At 39.3% G+C, this 24,950-nt stretch overlaps 1 protein-coding gene across 3 annotated transcripts in view; it reads left to right on the top strand.

Annotated features, from left to right (window-relative positions):
• Window positions 1-24,950, top strand: part of LOC124605492 — a 398,477-nt gene that overhangs the window by 170,680 nt on the left and 202,847 nt on the right. For 2 of the 3 annotated variants that reach the window (XR_006978651.1, XM_047137217.1), the window contains exon 2: window positions 22,982-23,207. Coding sequence is in view for 2 of the 3 variants with exons in the window: in XM_047137217.1 (XP_046993173.1) it covers window positions 22,982-23,207 (226 nt within the window). In the remaining variant the exon portion in view is untranslated. Of the gene's footprint in view, window positions 1-7,574; window positions 7,940-22,981; window positions 23,208-24,950 lie in introns of those variants that run through there. The other variant, XM_047137218.1, reaches the window with a different exon arrangement.

Genomic DNA, 24,950 nt, shown 5'->3' with positions numbered 1-24,950 from the left:
ATATTCCTTATGTATTTCCTCTTTGCTCTTCTCAGAATTGCTTGTGTAGTCTTTCGGACCTCCTCAAATTGTGCTTCGGCCTGTGCCAGATTTGTCACCTTCAGCCACTTGTTCCTGGCTTCCTTTCTCCTTTCCAGGGCATCTGCACATTCCTTTCCAAACCAGATCTTCTTGCCCACTGGGTTTCCCATGAGTGTTTCCTTTGCTGTATCCCTAACTGAGCTCTGGATGTTTCCCCACATTAGTTCAAGGTCCTGATTCGCGTCCATTTCACTGAGTGCTTCAAAGCGGTTACTTAGTTGCAACTGGTATCCGGTCTTCGTTGCCTCATCTTTCAGTTTCTCCACATGGTACCTTTCCACTCTTTTTAACTTAGGCCCCGTTCTTCCTTTACACTGTATGTTTAAATGGCCTCTGATCAGGAAATGATGACTCCCACCTTCGGTACCTCGCGCTGTCTTAACGTCTAACACCCATCTCTTGGCTCTGAGATCAATGGCAACTTGGTCTATTTGATTTACAGTTCTCCCATCTGGTGACACCCAGGTTCCTTTATGTATGTTATTCCGCTGGAAGTTTGTGCTGGAGATGAACAACCCTAATGATGTAGCGAAGCTGATGAACCTAACCCCATTGTCATTGCTTAGGTTGTGTAGACTGTGCCTTCCTGTTGTGTCTTGGAATATTTGTTCTTTCCCAACCTTGGCATTCATATCACCAAGGAGGAGCCTCAGGTGTCCATTTGATATAGCGTCCATCACTGCCTCTAGTTGAGCATAGAACTCGTCTTTCACTTCACACTCGCCCTCCTCCGTGGGAGCATGACAGTTCACAAAAGTCGCCTTAATATGCTTTACGTCCAGTGTTAGAACAGATATTCTTGGGTTGACTGAAAAGAATTCTGAAACATTAGTGGCCAACGTCCTACTGACGCAGTAACCAGTGCCTAACAGATGACCTCGTTCACAGGCTCTATACAGAATTGTACAGTTTTCAACATCATGCTCCCAGCATCGTCCCACCGGATTTCTTGCAGTGGAACTAGGTCTAGTTGTACCTCTGAATTTCCTTGACCACACTGATTGCAGCTCCTGTCTTGTACAGACTCCTTACATTCCACATTCCAAATCGTATACCGTTTCTTTGCCATTGACGTCTATTTTTGTCAGTAATGTTCCGAGGCTTACTTACTACTGGCTTTTCTTAAGGTGTGGGCTCCCCTCAGGAGTTGGGTTATAAGTAGGAATAAGAAAATTGGAAAGACGCCCTCGGGCCTCGAAACCTAATACCGTTGGAGTCGAAAAAGTAAGAGTTGGCCAAGGGAGGCCTACAGGGAAGGAGAAAGAAGGAGTCTGACACAAGTAAGTGGAAGCAATGTCAGACTCAGCTCGGGTCGCCACCCACGTTCTAGCGGAAGTCCCCTGGGGGACTTAAACAGTGCATTAGAAATTTCATGATGATGCTCAAAACACGGTTTTACAGCCGAGAGCATATCTATGTGCTGGTCGTATGCAATCACAATCTGATTTTCACAACCGAGTCTAAAATTCTGCTGGTTAGGTCTTAATACTAGAAGAACCGAGGGGCCCTTTTCGACCCTTTCATTTGTTTTCTGTGAAAATCGTAAACTGGACTGGCTTGATATTTTGTGCTTTTTCATCAGTTACATGAGACATTTACCAACATTTTTTTGAGTTTCCTACTTTTTTTTGAGGTTATAAAATATGAAGCTTACTACCTAGAAGGAGGGCAGGGCCAATTTCGCCGCTCTCACAACATTTCTCTGTGTTTTTAGGCTATGTCTTTGCAATCATGCATATGAAAACACACCAACTGTTGTCCCTTTTTTGTTAAAATATGCAACAACAATGTCATTCAATCCAGCGCTGGTTGTTGGTTAGTTGAAGCAAGGTTTTCAGTTATTGTGTGTTATGACTGAACGTAATACTCGTCCCCGCAATCACGAGTTATGAATACAGGAAGCGTCCAACAGACGCTGAAATACTACAAGAACTGAGGAAAGGTAAGAATTTGAATTTTCTGACAGCGAGCGGGACAATGAAGAAAGTGTCATAGGACCGGAGTCTGCAGATGAAGAAAGTGATTCGTGCAACGAAAGAGTTGATATAAACACGGTCCAAGATACTTTTCCGCCAAGTTTATGGAAAAATTAAGCTTCTCCATCCAGTATGTTTTCTGATGTTTCAAGTTCTAGCTCTGTAAAATTAACAACCCGGACAAAGTAGCTTCCCCGCGAAGTCAGTCAAAATCTGATAGTGGGCGCTGTGTGGGAAATTATACCAGTGGGTTGTAATGCAGGTCAGAAATATTTTTTCCCTTCGTGTACAGTTTTGGTTTGTAAAATTACAATAAAGGCTAATACAATTAAAAGCTTTTATAGTAAATAGTAGTCATAATAACTTAGTGTGCTGTTGTGTAACGAAATAGGATATCATACAATATAAGAACTGATGTACTCATCTAATATCAGTACCTTATACATTATAAAAATACAGTCATTTTTTTCAATTCGCCTGCAAAGTCATAACATTTTGCGGGACAGCCTAGGACCAATCTCATATTCTAAAAGGAAAATTCAAAGCGGGAAATTTCTTAATGTTTGGTGGCTAGTTTTCAGTGCTTCCATGATGCGCTACATTAGCGCTGCACTGAAGCTGAGGCTCGTCGTCGACTACAAGACGATTTCTGGACAGTAGATATTGAAGAATTGTATGCTTTTGTCTCCATAATAACACATACGGAATGGATTGCCATACACTGGCGCTGATCCTTCTCGACCACATGACCAAGAAGGTGCCTCCTACTGCAAAGACAGTACAAACGATCATTCCACTCGACTATTGTGTATAAAAATGATGATGTGACAATCCTAATAGTTTATCAAAGGAAAATAAATAAGAATGTTTTGTTAGTGAGTTCACTTCACTCTCATGTATCTATGTCCGAAAGTCAGAGAAAGACTCCTGAAATAGTTCGATTTTACAATGAAACAAAATTTACGGTCGACGTGTTGGATCAAATGGCAAGGATGTACTCCATAAAAGTCGGTACAAGACGTTGGCCAGTTCACGTGTTTTATAACGTTCTTCATTTGGCTGCCATAAATTCCTAGGAATTGTACACTCCTGGAAATGGAAAAAAGAACACATTGACACCGGTGTGTCAGACCCACCATACTTGCTCCGGACACTGCGAGAGGGCTGTACAAGCAATGATCACACGCACGGCACAGCGGACACACCAGGAACCGCGGTGTTGGCCGTCGAATGGCGCTAGCTGCGCAGCATTTGTGCACCGCCGCCGTCAGTGTCAGCCAGTTTGCCGTGGCATACGGAGCTCCATCGCAGTCTTTAACACTGGTAGCATGCCGCGACAGCGTGGACGTGAACCGTATGTGCAGTTGACGGACTTTGAGCGAGGGCGTATAGTGGGCATGCGGGAGGCCGGGTGGACGTACCGCCGAATTGCTCAACACGTGGGGCGTGAGGTCTCCACAGTACATCGATGTTGTCGCCAGTGGTCGGCGGAAGGTGCACGTGCCCGTCGACCTGGGACCGGACCGCAGCGACGCACGGATGCACGCCAAGACCGTAGGATCCTACGCAGTGCCGTAGGGGACCGCACCGCCACTTCCCAGCAAATTAGGGACACTGTTGCTCCTGGGGTATCGGCGAGGACCATTCGCAACCGTCTCCATGAAGCTGGGCTACGGTCCCGCACACCGTTAGGCCGTCTTCCGCTCACGCTCCAACATCGTGCAGCCCGCCTCCAGTGGTGTCGCGACAGGCGTGAATGGAGGGACGAATGGAGACGTGTCGTCTTCAGCGATGAGAGTCGCTTCTGCCTTGGTGCCAATGATGGTCGTATGCGTGTTTGGCGCCGTGCAGGTGAGCGCCACAATCAGGACTGCATACGACCGAGGCACACAGGGCCAACACCTGGCATCATGGTGTGGGGAGCGATCTCCTACACTGGCCGTACACCACTGGTGATCGTCGAGGGGACACTGAATAGTGCACGGTACATCCAAACCGTCATCGAAGCCATCGTTCTACCATTCCTAGACCGGCAAGGGAACTTGCTGTTCCAACAGGACAATGCACGTCCGCATGTATCCCGTGTCACCCAACGTGCTCTAGAAGGTGTAAGTCAACTACCCTGGCCAGCAAGATCTCCGGATCTGTCCCCCATTGAGCATGTTTGGGACTGGATGAAGCGTCGTCTCACGCGGTCTGCACGTCCAGCACGAACGCTGGTCCAACTGAGGCGCCAGGTGGAAATGGCATGGCAAGCCGTTCCACAGGACTACATCCAGCATCTCTACGATCGTCTCCATGGGAGAATAGCAGCCCGCATTGCTGCGAAAGGTGGATATACACTGTACTAGTGCCGACATTGTGCATGCTCTGTTGCCTGTGTCTATGTGCCTGTGGTTCTGTCAGTGTGATCATGTGATGTATCTGACCCCAGGAATGTGTCAATAAAGTTTACCCTTCCTGGGACAATGAATTCACGGTGTTCTTATTTCAATTTCCAGGAGTGTATAAGGAAGTGACTGGTGAGCAACTTAGCAGATGGAAGTATAATTTTGATTTGTGCGAAGAGCTTCGTGCACAGTATGTATCAGCAAGAAATAGAGAGCCGGACCGCCGGCCACGGTGGCCGAGCGGTTCTAGGCGCTTCAGTCCGGAATCGCGCGACTGCTACGGTCGCAGGTACGAATCCTGCCTCGGGCATGGATGTGTGTGATGTCCTTAGGTTATTTAGGTTTAAGTAGTTCTAAGTCTAGGGGACTGATGACCTCAGAAGTTAAGTCCCATAGTGCTCAGAGCCATTTGAGAGCCGGGCCAGGCTCGTGCAGACACGCCACAGCGGACAACAAAGGTGAGATAAGTGTAAAATACTTACCTCATGCAAAGGAAATTATGCTACTGTTGTTCAGGGTATGAGCAGTCATTATGTGGCAAATGTGAGACTACAGTGGAGTGTATATATATCTCAACAAAAACTATATGTGTTTGTTACATTTCATTATCTGTCACAATCTGATATTTCACACATCCTTGTGAGTTGAAGTCGACTCTTCTGAGTATCGTCCTATTGGATGTGTGCCAGAAATCTGGCATTGTTGTTGCAATTTGTTCCTTATTTTTAGTCCTTGAGAGGTCTCACAGACGTACCATAGTGCTTGCGTGTCGTTTTTTTGTTGAACGTTACCATTTCTCCGTGGTGAGGAATGGTAGACCTTCCATGCAACGTTTTCTATGCGAGACACCTTAGTGATTTCTCAGATGAAACTTTGGTGACAGTGATAATGGACCTGATTTCGAGAAATTAGTGATTACGATACTAATTCGGAAAAGAAGACTGAAAGTGACCAAGATGTGACAGATGATGATGGAGAAACGTACGTCTTTGGTAAGAACAGAAAGATGTTTTCGATGGAGAAAACAGAAGCCGCTAAGTAACGTAAGAACAAAGCAACTCAACGTTGCATCGCAGCTGCCTGGACTGCAACAGATTCCAAAAACCCTCGTCGTAAACTTGCTGTTTTGGAGATTACGAGCCTCAAATACAGAAATAATTTTTTGAAAAACGAATAATACCAATCTTTTGTTGTCCTTGTTTGAAGTGGGAAACAAGCTGTCCGTTCAACAGGGTGCTGTTAGGGCCTCAGGAGAATACATAGGCTGTCTTCTTGATTTTTAAAATAAAAATTTGGCGAAATTTCTCGCTTGATAGAATTATAGGGTGGAATAATCGCTGTAAGGCTGAAACGATGAATAGTAAACTCAAAGCTGATTCCAAACACAATTTGTCATAGATGAAATGTTTTTCAGTACAGTTAAGTTCCGAATCTGTAATATTATCTCCCTAATGATAATCTTTGAGTGACTAGAGAGGAAACTACGTGCTGTTATTTTAGTAATACTTAAAATAATTTTTTTATGTTTTAGTTTTCAAAGCGTTTTAAATTCTACATTGTTTAAAAAATGCAAATTTCCATAAAGCCTGTTTCCAAAAAGTGTAACGAGTAACTGGAAGTCATAAAAATATATATTCACCAAAACAATGGTTTTATTGACATAAAATAAAAAGGCGATCTGGGAGACCCCTCCATAGTAATTGTGTTCCTGCCAACATCTGTAGTAGCTAAGTCTCCAGCGCAGATTGCCAGATAAAGATTTTACTAAGGTTACGTACAATAAAAAATTGAAAACCCAAAATCGTTTTTGTATGGGAGTACCGAAGGCAAAGCCTAACAACCAAAATCAAAGAAAAAGCTTAACATCAACAACTATCTTATCAAAGCGAAGCATAAAGCGCTAAACGTGAACACCTTATCGAGACCGGAGGGCAATTGCTCCGCTCCTTCACCTTCAACAGAAGTGAAAATAACAATGAGGCGTTAATGGAAATGCCGTGAGGTTACGGCCTCCGCCTGGTGCAAGTCTTTCTAGTTGACGTCACTTTGGCGACTTGCGTGTCGATGGGGCTGAAATGATGCTGATAAGGACAACACAACACCCAGTCCCTGCGCGGAGAAGATTTCCGAACCCACTGGGAATCGAACCCGGCTCGTTAGGTATGACATTGCGTCGCGCTGACAACTTGTTTTTTCGTTATGGTTCGTTGTATTTCGTCGTAGCGGACGTCACATGACATCCTTTGAAGTTCGTTGTTGATCTTGTCACTCTGTTATTTTTATTGCAGAGGCCAGCCAGATATCTGACCTTACACGCTGAGCTACCGTGCCGGCGTCCACTCACCTACCAGGGGTGGACACAATGTGGCTGTAGTAACCGTTTTAACAATGTAGCGGTATTGCTACTTGAGTTTCAATAACCAGTGCCAAAGCCGTCTGCAGGTTTATCGAATCATGATTTTAATTTTCATCATAGCAGCATACAAGTAAATCACCTTGATCTCGGTGCAAGTTTAAATCTCTTGCGTCTCGTACCGCTGACGGAATCCACATAAATCACAGTTCCTTTGTACTGGTAATAAGTCACTTTAAGTCCCTCAACACTTTATTTTGTTCGGGAGTCAAAATCCATAGAGCTTTTATGAATGACAACATATTTTCCAAAAGAAAAAAAAGGTTTCTTCAAAATATAGGACTACACTGTCGTCAAGCTTAATAAAAAAATCAGTTACATTAAGGAGAACAGAAAGTAAATTGCTTATTGGTACATAAAAACTGCAAAGGAGCGCTCCTCCAGTCATTTAAAATATATTTTATACAAGTAACAACTGATTTCCAAGCATTCTTTATCTAACTTGAATGGGTAGCGTCTTAATCACAGTCCAGTTTCGCGACTGTAATGTTCGTTCGGTTATGATTTCCATTTGATTTAGAATTTGTCGAGTAACTTTGATGATTTGAGACGTGCCCTGATCATACTAGAAAACTACTTCCTTCCTGAGCACGTGTTTCACAACCTGTTGGTAGGAGAGCTTCCGGAAATAAAGCTCTTAGCTTAGGCTATACGAACAATAGGAAAACATTCAGGGCGCGATGCACCGCAGCAAAATAATGTACAACAGTCCGCATTCGAATACAAACTGTTCGGAAAATGAGAGGGAGTGAAAGAAGGTGTGCTCTCCGTTGATCTGCGAGTTTAACTTTCACTTCATTTCGCTCTAGAGATGACAATAACACACTCGGATTAAGCACAAACTGTTTATTCGTACACTGCGCGTAGTTGAAATTCATATAAAGTATAAACTAGACTTTCGGAACTGTGCACCACAACATGGCCTAGATACTGTATGTCTGCTGCGACCTTGCTGTGACGTTAGAAAGTTCCGTTGCAACAGCTGATCGAGAATGTCGTAGGTTTTTGGCTGCGTTTAATAACGGGACAGCGTGTTGTAATGGTGGAGTGGGGTATCTATTGTTTTACTTTTTTCACAAGTAAGTAATATTTATTGAAAAAATCCTTAACGACTTGCGTCGCTGTGTAAGCTGCTTGTCATGTATGTGTGTCTGTGCTACTCACGCATTGAAATCTCCAACAAAGCGTAGGTAGCAGCACTTGGCGAGCGTAGAAACAATAACCAGCACGTCTTGCTTCAAAGAATGTAACTGCTAAGCTGTTTATTCGTAGAAGAGAAAAACAGATTTGACTTTTATACGCTTTGTGTCCGGTTCACTTATTTTAAGTACTATCGTAAAGACCAGAGCAAAATGTATCCGTGTGACGGCACATACTTGAGCTGTGCCTTAAATTTCTGTGCCTGCTGCAGTATATTCTGTCGGCACGAACGCTTTAGCAAAGTAGATCCACCCAAATCAACAACCCTGATATTCGAGGAAAAATTGCCTAATTACACTTGTAACACGAATAAATAAATAGACTAAGCACATTGATAAGAGGAATAAATAATTTTTTAGTGATGGACTCATAGAGAGGACGTTCGCCCATATTTAAACTTATCTGTGTTTGACATTAAAAGAAACCAGATACCCTAATCATTCCACATATGTGTAGCGAGGAAATAATTCCTAAGGAAGTGACACACACATACACACACACACACACACACCAAAAAACTGATGTACTAATTTTCCTTTCACAGACCCTAATTTAGATAGTGCTCAAAGATGTGGAAAAAGTCCAAAATTATATGTATTAGTTTACATAATTAAAAAGTTTAGGCTAAAAACAAACATGTAAGTGCCTGTTTACAGGAGAGATAATGTGTACATATGCTATTGCAGCCAAGCTATGCCAAAATAAGAATAGTTTACAGGGATGGCTTAAGCAGATCACATTATTACACATTATATTAATTTATCATTTCTGTAGGTTTCACCAACCTTAAGGGATGTTAATGAGTCAAGGTATACATTGGAAAAACGCAAATTGAGGAAACTTAATCAGTATACTACACCATTAGTAAAATACGCATGTTCTAATGCTATTCATATGAGTCAAGTGGAAAATTCGATACTAGTTGTCGGCTTTGACATGTGACATAATGTTAATGGCTGTTCTGACATGACCTTTCAGTTTTTTTTTCCACAGTTTGGTTGTTAGTCCATGAAATCAATGAATGTGAAAGCAAAAGAACCTGGTTGTGGTGGTAGACTGATCTGTGGCTTAGCCCAAGGCCTAGGTTAGGTTGGAATGTGACATTATGGATGTGTTTTGGTGGAGCCAACAAATGTAAAAGCAAAAAACCTAGTTGTGACAGACGTTATCATGCTGCTTTACACCTACTGCCTTGAAGCCAACATAATTGTTAAATACCTAAGTCTAGATATACACATAATTTGTAGAAGAAGTAGCTAATAAGGTATGTTTTAATTTTGTTTTGAACTGGTTGAGATTCCCAGTTCCTTATTTTGCTTGGTAGGGGTTTATTTATAACTATCCACCAGTGCATAACTGCACTATGAACTCTTGAGAAGGAGACAAAGTCGAAATGGAAATTGTTTTTTGTGATTGTAAACATCACAGTTCAGCTTAAACCATTTTTTGTCATTAACAAAAATCATTAAGATGCAAACGCATAAGCAAGTGAGTGTAAGTGTACCAATACCCTTAAAAAGGATTAGCCCTATGCAAAATGTAATACTGCCTATACAATATTCCTATTGGCTGCTTCTGCTGAATAAACACTTTATGTGCACTGCCCAAGAAGATAATTCCATAGGGGAACAGGGAATGAATAAGCCATCACAATGGGAGGTGCTTGTAAGGACAAAACATGGTCTACTGAGTTTCTTGATTAACCTGTTATCCAGCTGGAGCCAAAGTAATTTTACACAGGGTATTTCATTTAGATTTTTGGCATAGGGATCTGGCAACCCCATCTGGCGACCACTGACTGCAGTCAGCCACATGAGAATTTGTGGGAAAACCATACGTAAATGGGTAAGAGGAAATGTCTTGCCTAAACCATGACTACTGGGCATATACTGTTCAATTGAACAATGGGGAAGGTGCCCCATCAAAACACTCTCCATTGGCCTAATAACCAAAGCTATAGGTAAAAGTGATTCAGAGAAGGAAGAGAAGCCCTGGCTGCACTGATGCTTCCAAGAACATGAGAGTTGAAGACAAAGAAGAAAAAGTTTTTCATTTAGTGTATGGTCAGTAATCTTAGCTTCTGGCGCTAGAAAGACATTTTTTATTGTTTAAGATAGCATAAAATGGATCATTGTGAGATTACCAGTAAGACTTAAACTTTTAACTGAGAACCAGTTTTAAGCCTTTTCAGCTATCATTTATTTATTTCTTTATTTATTTATTCTTTGCCCATGGACTCCAGCTGAAAATCCAGCTGAGAGTATTGGGTGTGTCATACAATAGCCTATTAACATCAAACTTGATTTCGATATCTATATAAATGAAACAAATGATTAAACAGAAATAGTCCATAATCACACAAAGGTTTTACATGTTTCACATTATATGTACACGCAAATCAAAAAAACATACAGAAATGATAATTTTTACAGGTACATTTCAGTAATGATATATTTAAACACCATCTTAGTATTCACTCAAACTGTATATACATCTAAGTTTTATCTGCTGAAGTTGTATGCGGATTCTTGTGTCACCTGCAAAGGGCAGTGAATTTTTATGTATGTAAGCTAAGAACAATAGTGGTCCCAGTACTGAACCATATCAGATGCCTCATTTTGAGCTTATTGGACAAAATTCTAACTAGACATCTTTGTAAAAGGGTACACAGGTTGCTTTGGAGTACTACAGATAATGTAGAAACTGTACCAGGTAATTGTGTGACACTCCACATCTGACACAAGCCATGACAGTGAAGTTTTATGTATGTGCCAGTCTGGAACCAATGCAGTAAGATCGGTTGACCTGGAAACATAACAGAATGCCAAAAATGGAGCTATCTTGTTTGGACTTGCTCGTGACCACACAATGAGTGAAGCTGCCTGATTTGTTGTTGTCTCAACACAAACTGTAAATTGTTCAACATGACTACAAGGAATGGTGTATGACTGACAGCCATATAACATGGAGTAAGCACAGTGGTCATTAAAAGCTCCTAACGAACAAGTACTAGAGAAGAGTGTTACTGCTTGTCAATGAAAATTAGTTTCAAAATTATAGGAACTGCTGCTTTCAGTGAATGCAGTGCCACCTCAACTATTGCCAAGTGAACAGTATGGAGGCAACTGTAAGCAGTTGACATTTGGAGGTGGGTACCTTACAGAAGGCCATTGCTTGCAGTGGCACATAAAGCTACATGCCTTCAATGTGCTATACAACACACAAACTTGACAGTAGCGAAATTGAGGCATGTAGTGTAGTGTAACAAGTTGTGATTTTGCCTCTGTTTCTGAAGATGCAAGAAGTCAAGTTTGACAATGGGCCAGTGAGTTGTTTTAACTAGCTGTTTGTAAAGAGTGTAGTACAGGCAGAGAGTAGTTCTGTAATGTTAGGGGGATTTGTTTTGTACCCTGACCTGGGCCCACTCATTCAAGTTACCAAGAATGTGCACCCAGATGTTTATTTCAACATTCTGTCTGTGACCAAATGCTGCCCTTTCTTCGACGTTTTCATGGTGAGTATGCTGTGGATACTCCCATCTTCCAAGGTGAAAACAGTGGTGTTCACAAGGCTGCGTACATTCTGGGTTTAACAAACTTCAGGCACCCAAATACACTTCAACTAGACTGTGAAATTGCATAGAAAATGTCTAGAGTTATTTGCAATTGTGGCCAATGTGGCAATCAGATGCTCTACAGTTTGATAGCTCTGCTAGATCTAATCACCAATGAGTGGCTTCAATTGGATATGTCATACCTGAACAAACTAGTGAACCCTCTTCCTTGCCAAATGACACCATTATCAAGTCTAGAAGTGGTGTTATGTGGTTTTAGCATGGTGTTTGCTAGGGCGATCAATAAGATTCCTTTGTTTTCTATAATGAAGGTAAGGCTTCACCCATGCAAGAGGAATGCCATTAATGTTGTAGCAGTTTAGTTGGCCAAGTTGAATTTCATGACCCACGCGATCAAAGACCTGACCAAGTACTAGAGTGTATCTACAGCTACATCTACATGACTACTCTGCAATTCACATTTAAGTGCTTGGCAGAGGGTTCATCGAACCACAATCATACTATCTCCCTACCATTCCACTCCCGAACAGCACGTGGGAAAAACGAACACCTAAACCTTTCTGTTCGAGCTCTGATTTCTCCTATTTTATTTTGATGATGATTCCTACATATGTAGGTTGGGCTCAACAAAATATTTTCGCATTCGGAAGAGAAAGTTGGTGACTGACATTTCGTAAATAGATCTCGCCGCGACGAAAAACGTCTTTGCTTTAATGACTTCTATCCCAACTCGCGTATCATATCTGCCACACTCTCTCCCCTATTACATGATAATACAAAACGAGCTGCCCTTTTTTGCACCCTTTCAATGTCCTCCGTCAATCCCACCTGGTAAGGATCCCACACCGCGCAGCAATATTCTAACAGAGGACAAACGAGTGTAGTGTAAGCTGTCTCTTTAGTGGACTTGTTGCATCTTCTAAGTGTCCTGCCACTGAAACACAACCTTTGGCACGCCTTCCCCATAATATTATCTATGTGGTCTTTCCAACTGAAGTTGTTCATAATTTTAACACCCAGGTACTTAGTTGAATTGACAGCCTTGAGAACTGTACTATTTATTGAGTAATCGAATTCCAGATTTATTTTGGAACTCATGTGGATTACCTCACACTTTTTGTTATTTAGCGTCAACTGCCACCTGCCACACCATATAGCAATCTTTTCTAAATTGCTTTGCAACTGATACTGATCTTCGGATGACCTTACTAGATGGTAAATTACAGCTTCATCTGCGAACAACCTAAGAGAACTGCTCAGATTGTCACCCAGGTCATTTATATAGATCAGGAACAGCAGAGGTCCCAGGACGCTTCCCTGGGGAACACCTGATATCACTTCAGTTTTACTCGATGATTTGCCATCTATTACTATGAACTGCGACCTTCCTGACAAGAAATCACGAATCCAGTCGCACAACTGAGACGATACCCCATAGGCCCGCAGCTTGATTAGAAGTCGCTTGTGAGGAACGGTGTCAAAAGCTTTCTAGAAATCCAGAAATACGGAATCAACCTGAGATATGTTACAGGATATAGTTAATGATACATTACTGGTCATTAAAATTGCAAGACCAGAGATAATAACAAAATTTTACTTATTTCACATATACAGTGTAGTAGGAAGAAGATATAATTAAATTTGCGGGTGATCTGCTGGAAGACAGGATGTGAATTTTGTATAGAACTGTCTAGCTGCAGCAGTGACAATAATTCGGTCAGGTATTAACTCGAACTGAGGTTGGGTTATAAATACGGGTATGTCATTCCGTGCTGCTTCAACCAGAATTGATCAGCTGTAGTGGCTGGCACCAGCACACTAGTCTCTGCTGCAGCATCAGGGGAAACTGCAATAATGATTACAGTACATGATTCTACAAATATTGTTTCACTGATGTATGGACATTTGTCTTGCAGCAAAGAAGCCAATTTCCTGACTCGCTGTATGATCTTGTACAGCTGAGCGAACAATATGTCCATCTTCTTAGGCACTAGTCGCACAGGGCCACTCCAATCCCCTGTGGTTTGAGTATTGTTCTCTTGAACCATCAATTCAAAATAACATGACAGTTAGGTGGTGGTGAACTACACGTGCAGCAGTGTCCAGAACAATAAACCACAACCTTTAGAGACACTGATCAAGCAGCCTACAAATTCTGTCATATGCTGTTAGATGTTTCTTTTTCTTACATAAGACAAAACACTATACTGTCACAAACAACTGTATATTCAAATGTGATTTCTGAATGAGAAAACCACCCTATAGACTTCCCTTATATACAGAATGTACAGGGCATCACTTCTGTCTACTATGTGTGGTGGCACTGAAATGCTAATCATTTATGTGTTCAAGCATGTAGTACACTTCTAGGCTCCTCCATATTACTTTATAAGTAACTAAACATTTCGTAGTTGTTGGCAGATTATTGAAAACAGGCAGACATCTGTGTGGGCCAAAATAAATGACTAAGTCGATGGGAATAGCATTGTTCTTATTCTAAGTATTGATTCTGTAAACAAAGCTGATGATTTGAAAGAGACAAATTGTGAAATAGAACAAGTATTAATTCAAGACACTTGAATTGTTGTCACAGTTTCTTTCTATCACTAGTTGATACTGTTGATTACGGTAAGCTAAGGTGCTGGTACTTAAGATAAACATGAGTTTGAGTACCTATTTCTGTATAAATTTAAAAATATCAATATTATCAAGCACTCATACAAAGTGTTTTGATTTTTAGGTAACTGGATCTGCAGATGTCCAGCAGTGCCTTCATGTAAAACTTGCTATTACATACAGGCTAGAAAAATGTATAGAACAAACCTTTAAATAATAATAAGAAGAAGAAGAAGAAAGTTGATGAATGGGTGCCAAGTTGAACTGTAATTTTGAATTTCTCGTTGCAATACAGGTCCTCTTGTAATTGGCTAGATAAGTCAGTTATCAAGTTGGAGGAGAGCCAGGTTGTACTACATCCATTGGGATCATCCCTCTGTGGAGTTATAATCTTCAGGTTGCAGACAGCTTTGCATCAGCACTACTTTGATATTGCCATATGATCATGGACATGCTTTTACATGAAGGAGGAAGATAAAAAAAGAAACCTCATGTTCAGACCTCACAGACCATGCTATTGCATACTCTGCCTCATAAGTCATTGGGTACTGGTATGAAGAGATATGTTCTTAGCATCCCACTCTTCTGGCCATTAATATCAACTTACCCAAACTGAAACCACTACTTTTCCAAGTACAGTAGTTCCATTGTTGGCCTCATGATGCTGAGCGTACCCCATTCCAGTCTTCTCCCCAATCCTTTACATTACCAGGAATTGAATAAAGTCCTCCAAATAGCAGTAATAATTAAATACCCTGGATGATAGTAATAATGTAGCAATGGAAATGTTAATTTTGAGTTGATAAAAATACAATACTATGAATGGGTCACCAATTTCTCCTTCTGAAATTAAGAGATTCCTGTCTGTTCGGAAAATTTAGAAAGCTCTGAAAAGATAGACATCCTGTGCCTATCTGACCACCACAGCGTTAGATAACTTACGTATAAAAGATTACACTTCAGGAGCTTACTCATGCAGAACTAATAGGGGAAAGAGGAGTTGTTACATATATCAAGATGGAATCCAAGTTCAAAAACATTGATACAAGTAGATATTGTAGTGATCAGCACATAGAGGTGTATACTTGTGAAAAAAAGTTCACTTTTAATTGTAAATGTGTATAGATCCCCACTGGGAATCTGAACTATTTATGAGATATCTGGATTTCTTACCATGCTATCCATCAGACAGCAGCTAGCGGTTAATAGTGTGCAGTGAATTTAGTATAGATTTTGTAAAGGATTCTCATGGGAAAAATTATCTGGAAATCTTGTTTTGATCCTCCAGTTTGATCTCAGTAATTAACTTTCCAACACAGATGGAGAAAGACACAAGGACCCTAATTTGTAATGTTTTCTTTGTTGAAACTCAAACCAAGAAAATAACTATTTACCCTGTAGAAAATGCTCTCTGATCATGATGCACTGTTTGTGCCTTACAGCATGGATACTTCTCACTGCAAATCAATTAGAATAATTAAAGACTCCTGGACAAATGTTTTTAAGAACAGTGTACAAGTGAATATCCGACATGAAATTTATAATGAACCAAATGTGAACATAAAATTGAATGTGTTCCATGATAAATTTATGTCATTATTTCAAAACACCATTTCCACATAAATTAATTAGAAAGGATGTTAAACAGCCATGAAAAAAAGCATGGATCAAGCGATGGATTACAGTACTGTAGAAGCCCGATGTACTGCGATCCAGTATACTGTGGATTCAGATATGACACTGTATAAAATATGTTACCCAAAATAAACTATCATTTATGAATGATTTTTGCACTCTCAGTGTAATTTTTTAAAAAAGGAAAAAACCTTTGTACAATCTGCGTGTAGGCTTTCTACAGTATAATTTATTACTGTAACCTCCAAGCTCTTTAAAAAAATAACCAAAATAGATGGGTGTAATTAAACTCAACCTTTATTTTGTCGTATCGACATATGATTGTTGCTGGACAGAAGCTTGAATACACATCTCACAGTTAACATTGTGACACAGTCAACAAAGTAACTCTGCAACAGCACTTGGCAATAAACGAAATGAGCACAACCATCATGTGGGTCATGTATTATTCATTCATTCATTGTCTAGATTTCTGTGTTGTTATGACATCAAAAAACAGAAAGCTTATTCTGTGGGTGATAAACTAAAAATTATTGATTGGTACAAAATTGTGAAACTAAAGTAATTTTATCACATGAATGTGGTGTACCTGAAGAAACAACTGGGATGGGTAAAAGAAGAGAAAAGACTTACAAGCTTTGTAAACACAGTTGAAAGTGATCTAGAAATGGAGAAAAGGGGATTAAATTAGAAAAAAAACAATGATCTCAACAAATGTGTTTATTGATGGTTAGGTGGTGAAGTGAAGGTGTGCCACTTCTGAGACCAGTTATTTAACCCTAAGCTGAAAAATTTCACTTTGATTTACATGCCAGGAAAGATTTTATAGCTTCCGACAGATGGTTTTCAAAATGGAGATGTCACAATGAAATTCACGAAATGACCATTGAAGCAGAAATGAGATCCAGTGACAGTGAATCAGATTCACAGTTTCCTGAAATTCTACACAATGAAATGGTAGATAAAAATTTAAATCATCATCAAGTGTATGATTGTGATGAAATGGCACTTTATTATCAATTGCTTCCAACCAGAACTCTTGATACAAAAAAATCGAGAAGTAAGATGGGTTTAAAAATGAATAAAGACAGAATAACCTTCCTCTTTGTCACAAATAAATCAGGTAGCCATAAGCTGAAAACTATTTGTGGACGTAAAAGTAAAAGCCTGTTTCAAGCATGTAAATGGTCATCATTACAAACCATTTACAGGAATTCAAAGAATGCTTGGATGACATGACATTTCCACCAATTGGTTTCAGGAAGAGTTGTTCTGTCAATGAGAGAGCACCTAAGCTCACTTAAGCTGAGAGAAGAAGTTCTACTAATCCATGCAACCAGAAGATGGAAAAATAAAAGGTTTGTTTTTGCCAAAACACATGACTGCATTAATTCACCTGATGGATCAGGGCATCATACACACATTTAAGGCTCATTATCACTGTAAACTGCTCACTTCAATAGTAAATTCAGTGTAGCAAAAGATATGTTCTTGAATCTTAACTGTGTTGCATGTTCAGTAGGCCTGGCATGGCAAAGCATCAGTCCGACCACTATTAGAAAATGCTGGAACAAGTGTTCCATTGAAGAAAATGCAACAGATGAACAGTGTAGTGACACAGATTTCAGCAGCAGTGACATTCAGTCTGATGTTCTGTGATGTTCTGCAGTGCAACATTGATCTTGAAAAATTGAACTGCTGGGTAGTCGTCAGCAATGAAGTACCAATTTCTGAGGTCATAGATGACAAGGACATTACTGTCGCTGTTTGAAATGGGACTAGTGAAGCAGTCAAGGATGAAGATGATGAAGCTGAAGAAAAAAATATAGATGATGCATGAAATATTGGATAATATAAACAAAGCAATACATGGATGGAGCAACAAAGAGAACCAAATTGAGTTTTTGCACCTGATGAGCATAAAACAAAAAATGCACTAAAGAAACAGTATGAAATGATCCACCATAGAAAGCTAACTGACTCCTTTAAAACAGTAGAATACTGACATACTGTAGCTCACAGGCAGTGTTGTAAATTATCATACTTTATTTGATTGAATACTTTATATACCATTTTGAAGCTCATGTTATTGTTGTACATTGTGAAAGGAAAAGAACAATACCTGCAGAAAACAAATTACTGAGAAAAGTTATAAAAAACCAAGGAACATGCACATAATGTCAGAAATCAGTAATTCTGTCACCAGACTAAAGGCTATATAAAATGTAGTGCAATGAGAGATAGGACAACAAGGCACAGAGCATGATGTGACTGCTGAACTAAACGGAAGGGCTATGAATTGTTAGTTACAAGTTACAAATATATTTAATAAACATATCTTAAATATAGTAGAAAGTATAGGAATAAACAGTTCAAGAGAAAAGTCACAGCAGTGTGTTGAAAAAGTAACTCTTATAAAATTTAATCATATGAATGTATCACTACAACTTCTTCTTCTGAAATTAATAAAATTGTACATTCTCTCAAACATAAAAACTCACCTGGTTTAATGGTATTTCCAATAGAGCACTAAAGATTTGTTCCCATATAATAAGCTCTTTCTCATCTGAAATATGCAATGCATCACTAACTCAAGGCATGTTTCCAGAGAGAGTGAAATATGCCATTGTGTAACCAGTTTAAGAAATGTGATAGGAGAAATGTCAATAATTACTGACCTTTTCACTGCTGCCATCATTTCCCAAATTTTTTGGGAAGCTGATGTATTCCAGAATAGTATCTGACCTGAGCAGCAGTAATATTTTCAGAAAATCACAGTTTGGATTTCAGAGGAGATGCTGTACTGAGAATGCCATTTATATGTTCACTCACCAAATTTTACAAATATTAAATAATAAAACAGCATGGATTGGTATCATCCATGACCTGTCTAAGGCATTTGACTGTGTGAATCACATTATTCTCATAGATAAATTGAAATTGTATGTGATTGGTGCTATAGCCATCCAATGGACAATGCCATATATAATCAAGAAGTTGTATTTGGTACACTGTTGTTCTTCATGTATGTAAACGATCTCCCATCTAATATGCAACAAGCAGAATTAGTTCTTTATGCAGATGACACTAGTTTTGTAATCAGTCCAAGCTAGACATACAGAAACAGAAGAAATGGTAAACAATGTGTCCTTAATAGTATCTTTGACTAGTTTTCTGTGAATGGTCTCGCCCTCAACTTTAAAAAGACTCAACGTACTCAGTTCTGCACATCTAGGGGTACTGCTCCACTGATAAATGTAACGCATGATGAGAAAAAATACATAGGGTAGAAACTCCAAAATACTTAGGTGTCTGTATTCATGAGAATTTAAACTGGAAAAAGAACATTTTTGAACTCCTAAAACAACTTAATTCAGCCGCATTTGGACTTAGAATCATTACAGATCTTGGGGAGAGACAAACCAGTAACATGATATATTTTCCATCTTTTGATGCAGTAATGTCATATGGAATAATGTTCTGGGGTCACTCATATTTAAGAAAGAAAGTGTTCAGCACTTTTCTCAAAAATGTGGTGTAAGAATAATATGTGGTACTCACCCATGATCATCTTGTAGACATCTCTTTAAGGAGATGGGTATACTGATTAGTGATTTACAGTATATATGTTCCTTCAAGATATTTGTTGTAAACAATCCTTTGCAGTTCAAAATAACAATGATGCATTTAACTACACCATTAGAAGGAAATATGACATTCATTACTCCACATTACGGTTTATTTAGCAAAAAAAAGGGATGCACAGTGCCGCAACTAAAAGTTTTGATCGCTTACGCAGTGGTATAAAGTGTCTGACAGATAGAAAAGTAAAATATGGAAAGAAACTGAAAAAGTACTCCTTACAATGCCTTCAATTACATAGAAGAATTTCTATTATTGTGATCTGTAAAAGGTGATGGTAGGAATTACTAACTCATTTCTGTACAGTTAAGAAAATCTTATAAATGTTCAGCATGTACCCATAGCTACAAATTAATTTGTGATGTGAATATAAAATGACTTGTTCCACATTATTATTGTGTATTACGCAAATGATCTGTGGAACATGAAACCAACTAACTGTATGTTCTCTCATGAATAAAAGCTCATCTGGATTTGTTGGTGTTTCCAACAGAGTAATAAAAATCTGTTCCCATATAATATGCCTTGTATTATCAGAAATATGTAACACATCAGTAAGTTAAGGCATTATTCCAGAAATATATGCCATTTTTAAATCTCTCTATAAGAAAGATGATAGGAGAGATGACAATACGTACACACTTTTTCCATTAATTACATAATTTTCCAAAATTTTTGAGAAGGTCATGTGTTCTAGAATAGTATTCCAACTGAACAATAATAACACCCTCAGTAAATCGCAGTTTGAATTTCAGAAGAGATGCTCAACTAAGAATACCATGTACACGTCCACTCATCAATTTTTAAAATGTCTGAATAACAATATTCTCCTAGGTAAATAGAGGTATTATGGAATTTATGTTACAGCCAAACAGTGGATGATGTCATATCTAACCAAACGAATGCAGAAGGTTGTACCTAGTAATTAAACCCATGTAGGAAGATTCTGCTCACAGAGGAGAAACCACATATGATGTTCTCCAAGTTAGGTCTGCTATTGTTCTTCAAATATGTAAATAATCTTCCATTTAATATACAACAAGAAGAATTAGTTCTTTTTATGAATGATGCTATTATTGTAATCAATCCAAAAATAAATACAGTAATAGGAGATGTGGTAAATGATGTTCTTAAAATTACCTTTGACTGGTTTTTTGCAAATGGTCTCACTCTCAATTTCAAATAGACACAATATTCAGTTCTGCACTCCTAGAGGTACTACATTAGTGATAATCAAACAATGGAAAATCCAGGATGGAATGTAACAATATTATGAGAAGGAAAGTTGCTACTCACCATACAACGGAGATGCTGAGTCGCAGATAGGCACAACAAAAGGACTTTCACAATTAAAGCTTTCAGTCATTGTCCTTTGTCAACAATAGACACACATATGCCCCCCCCCCCCCCACACACACACTCATGCAAAAGCAACTCACACACATGACTGCGGCAATGTGGTTTCAGTTGCCAGAGACTGCAGTCATGTGTGTGAGTTGCATTTGTGTGTGTGTGTGTGTGTGTGTGTGTGTGTGTCTATTGTTGATGAAGGCCAATGTCCGCCCCCAGTGGCTGAGTGGTCAGCATGACAGAATGTCAATCCTAAGGGCCTGGGTTCAATTACCGGCTGGGTTGGAGATTTTTTTCCACTCACGGACTGGGTGTTTTGTTGTCCTAATCATCATCATTTCATCCCCTTTAACGCGCAAGTCGCCAAAGTGGCATCAAATCGAAAGACCTGCACCCGGCAAACGGTCTACCTGACGGGAGGCCCTAGTCACATGACATTTATTTTATGAAGGCCAATGGCCGATAGCTTTAATTGTGAAAGTATTTTTGTTGTGCCTATCACCAGCTCAGCATCTCCGCTATATGGTAACAACTTTCCTTCCCATAATATTGTTACACTAGTGATAAGTGTAACACATAATGAGGAAATAATAAATAGGGTGAACAAATTAAAAGTTCCACTTTCTGGTCACAGACGAGACAACTGGGCCTGACTGACTACCGTGTCATCCTCTGCCATGCAAAGGCTTGCTGTCCCAGCCATTGTCAGATTTCTTGACCTTAGAAGTACCACTAATTGGTCAAGTAGTTCCTCAGATGGCCTCATGGGGCCATGCACACCCAGTATCAGTCCTCCAACCAAGGAAAAAGTCTTTGGCAGTGACGGGAATCAAATTTGGATATCCCACATGGCAGTCAATCACACTGACCACTTAGCTGTTTAGAGGCAGACAATAAATAAGGTGGAAACATCAAAAAATTTAGGTGGCCATACTGAGAAGAATTTAAACTAGGAAAAGTACATTTTTGAATTCCACAAACAACTTAGTTGAGCGACATTTGCAATTCAAGGCATGGAAAATCTTGGGGAGTGACAATCAATTACATGAATTTTGTGATGTGTGAAAATTGTTGTAGATGATCAGTATGTAGCCATATTTACATATGAATGTGAATATAAAGTGACTCATTCCACATCATTATGATTAATCATACAAATGATCCACAGACCATGGAACTAACTAACCAGCTTTGTTTTGTTGATGACATGGTTTTGTACTGATTGCCTGTAGTGCAGGTAAACTTCAATATTGAGTTTAAGAACTTAGGAGAACAAGTTTGAAGATATGCAGACTGAAAGAATGTGTTCATTGAAGAGAAAGTTGTACAGATTTGCAATGAAATCATAGAATCATTGACAAGTCATTGACAAGTACTTTTTTGTGTGATTGTGGTGCACGGGGGGGAGGGGGGGGGATAGTTGAAGATAATTCCTTTGATCGATCTAATGACATCACTATAAACAAGATGTCCCTTTAATTATAGAAAAGTGACACACTTAACTCATAGCTGTCTACAACCGTAACCAGTTCACAATAGTTCTGTCGGAGTTGGTATTCTCAGGCCTTCTTCTGAAATTTGGACTGACTTACCCAGCCAGTTATAGGGGAACCTACAGTTTTACATGGAATCCAAACCATGATGCACATGGCATTTTTCACATTAACAAATAACTGGCAGGGGTGAAAGAATCTGCAAGTGGTAGAAAAAATTCTGGGGTCTTTTTATTTATAGCCTTGGACTTTTCCATGGAGCTACACGGCCACTAAACCACTGATACATTTGTTGAAAAATAGTTTTTGATTATTTGTGCAAACAGAAACTTTCATCTGTATAGAATTTAGAAAGCACAGTCTATCTGCTTATAATCTGTCAATTATTGTCAAAGTGGCAAACTAGTTTCAAGTTTTTAATAATATACTTCAATTCAAGTAAAACATCATTATTGCATTTGTGCTGTTTTGTTAGTATTGATTTTGTTCTGTGGAGTTTTTCACCCTGCAGTATGTATGAAGAGGGGAAGATCTAATAATTATTAGAGCCTTTGCTTCTCAAAACAGGTTTGCAGTGTTAACTATCTGCATTGTAACATTTTTTCTTTCAGTTTTAGGATGCTGCGGTGGTCTAGAACTGACTGCCTACATATCACAAGGTGGACTACATGGCCACATAACTTTTCGGAGGTATCATGCAGACAACAGAAAAATTCATGTCCACACATCACTCCAGACTGTCAATGAAGTTTCCAAATGGTCTTGGAGAATACATAAATTTCCAGTTTATTATAGTACACTACAGGATCGGTGCAATGATGAGAAACTTGGGCCAGTGTAAGTTAGTGTTTTCTGTTATATAATGCATTGTTTAGAGTAAAATAGAAAATTCATATTTGTAGTTTCGACTGATTCATCTCCTCTCCTTGCCAATCCTCCCTCATTCTTTTATGTACAGCTTCCAAAGAAAGATTCTCTATTCCAGAATGATGAACAGCTGATGTGTGCTTTTAGGTGTTTAGGCCTGCTGCAGGCATGAATCCGCCTCTGTCATCTAAAGAGGGGCAAAAATAAGATTTATTATTGTGTCTATTAAAAGTAGGAGGGAATGTCAATTCTCCTTTTCAAGCCAGAGGGCAAATCTGTTTTTTTTTCTCTATTGCTGAAGAAGTGAAAACTTGTGATCATTTAGTATTGATAACTAGAGCACAGATTTTTAGGTCGTAAAAAAGTGTGTTTTAGGCACCTAAAATAGGCTCCTTCAGTAGTTCATTTAGGTTATATAAAACCTAAAATAGACTCTAATAAAAATGATGCAGAGAAAATAAAAATAAATTAAAATACACAGTGTTGACAGTATGAACATCTTATTAGTCATTAAAACAAGGAGAATGAATATTTACACAGTTACAGAGCACAGCAATCTACAATATTAATGTTGAACATAACTCCAAATATTTTTGAGCTCCTTCAAGATAAAAATCTCTGTAAAAAAGATGTGGCAATGGTTTAATTAATACACTCGTAGTTTCACATATTCTGACCATAGTTGGCTTCACAATAAATAACCAAAATCTTTTCTAGGTTTTCTAGTGAAAAACTGTGGCGCTTGTCAGTCAGAATCAATTTATACGCTGAAAAAGAACATTCTACATCAACAGATGTGACAGGGGCGTACTTCATTTTTGGCAGAAATGCTGCAGTCAGAAGTGCTGGATTTTCTACTGAGTATGTCGGCAGCTGCACACAACTCCTTCAGGCCAGTGTTCTTCTGCAAAACCGTTTGCATTTTTGCCCGTACTTTTTCCCCTACTTCACCTGGCGCTTCATTAATTTTCATTTTGACTTCTTCAAGCAAAGAAATATTGTCGTAGATAGGTCTCCCTGAGCCTTCTAATTGTGAAGTTAATTCTTGCCATAAATGTGTAGTGGGCCCTAATGTAAGATAAGTCCCGTTTTAAAGAAGAATCTTTGAGTAACTCCATTGCTGCAGTTACGGATGCAGCATCCTCCGGAATATTTGCAACCACCCTCTGGACAGCTGAGAGATGCGTACTATAGTATTCTGCTGCTATCAGCCACGTGCCCCAGCGGGTGACAACAGGCTCTGGCGGCAATGGGACATCTGGAAGCTGTTCTTTGAATACCTGTATTCTTGATGGAGCCTTAGCAAAAATTTTCTTCACCATAGACATGACTTTATTTACTTTAGGAAATTGTAGCCTTACTTGCTCTGCTATGCGGTTGATCCCATGCACTACACAAGTTACGTGCAGCATCAATGGGTAGAATATTTTTAATAGTTGAAACGCTGCTATCATATATGCAGCAGCATCAGTGACGGCCAGAAGCACCTTATTCTCATCCACTACGTTTGGATATGGCACCTTAAGCCCATTGTTCATAAACTGTGCTATTGTTTGTTGGTTAGTTTTTGCAAGCTGTTTTGAGTAAATCAAATGAGCCCTGGCTGGAGCATCTGGATCTAGCTTGCCAATAATCAGGTTTGCAATGTAACGGCCAAGACTGTCAGTAGTTTCATCCACAGAAATCCATATACAAGATTCTCCAACATCTTCA

The sequence above is a fragment of the Schistocerca americana genome, chromosome 3, assembly GCF_021461395.2.
Source record: "Schistocerca americana isolate TAMUIC-IGC-003095 chromosome 3, iqSchAmer2.1, whole genome shotgun sequence".
Taxonomy (NCBI): domain Eukaryota; kingdom Metazoa; phylum Arthropoda; class Insecta; order Orthoptera; family Acrididae; genus Schistocerca; species Schistocerca americana.
The sequence above is the reverse complement of the archived record's forward strand: the minus strand, read 5'-3'. Positions and strand labels throughout refer to the sequence as shown.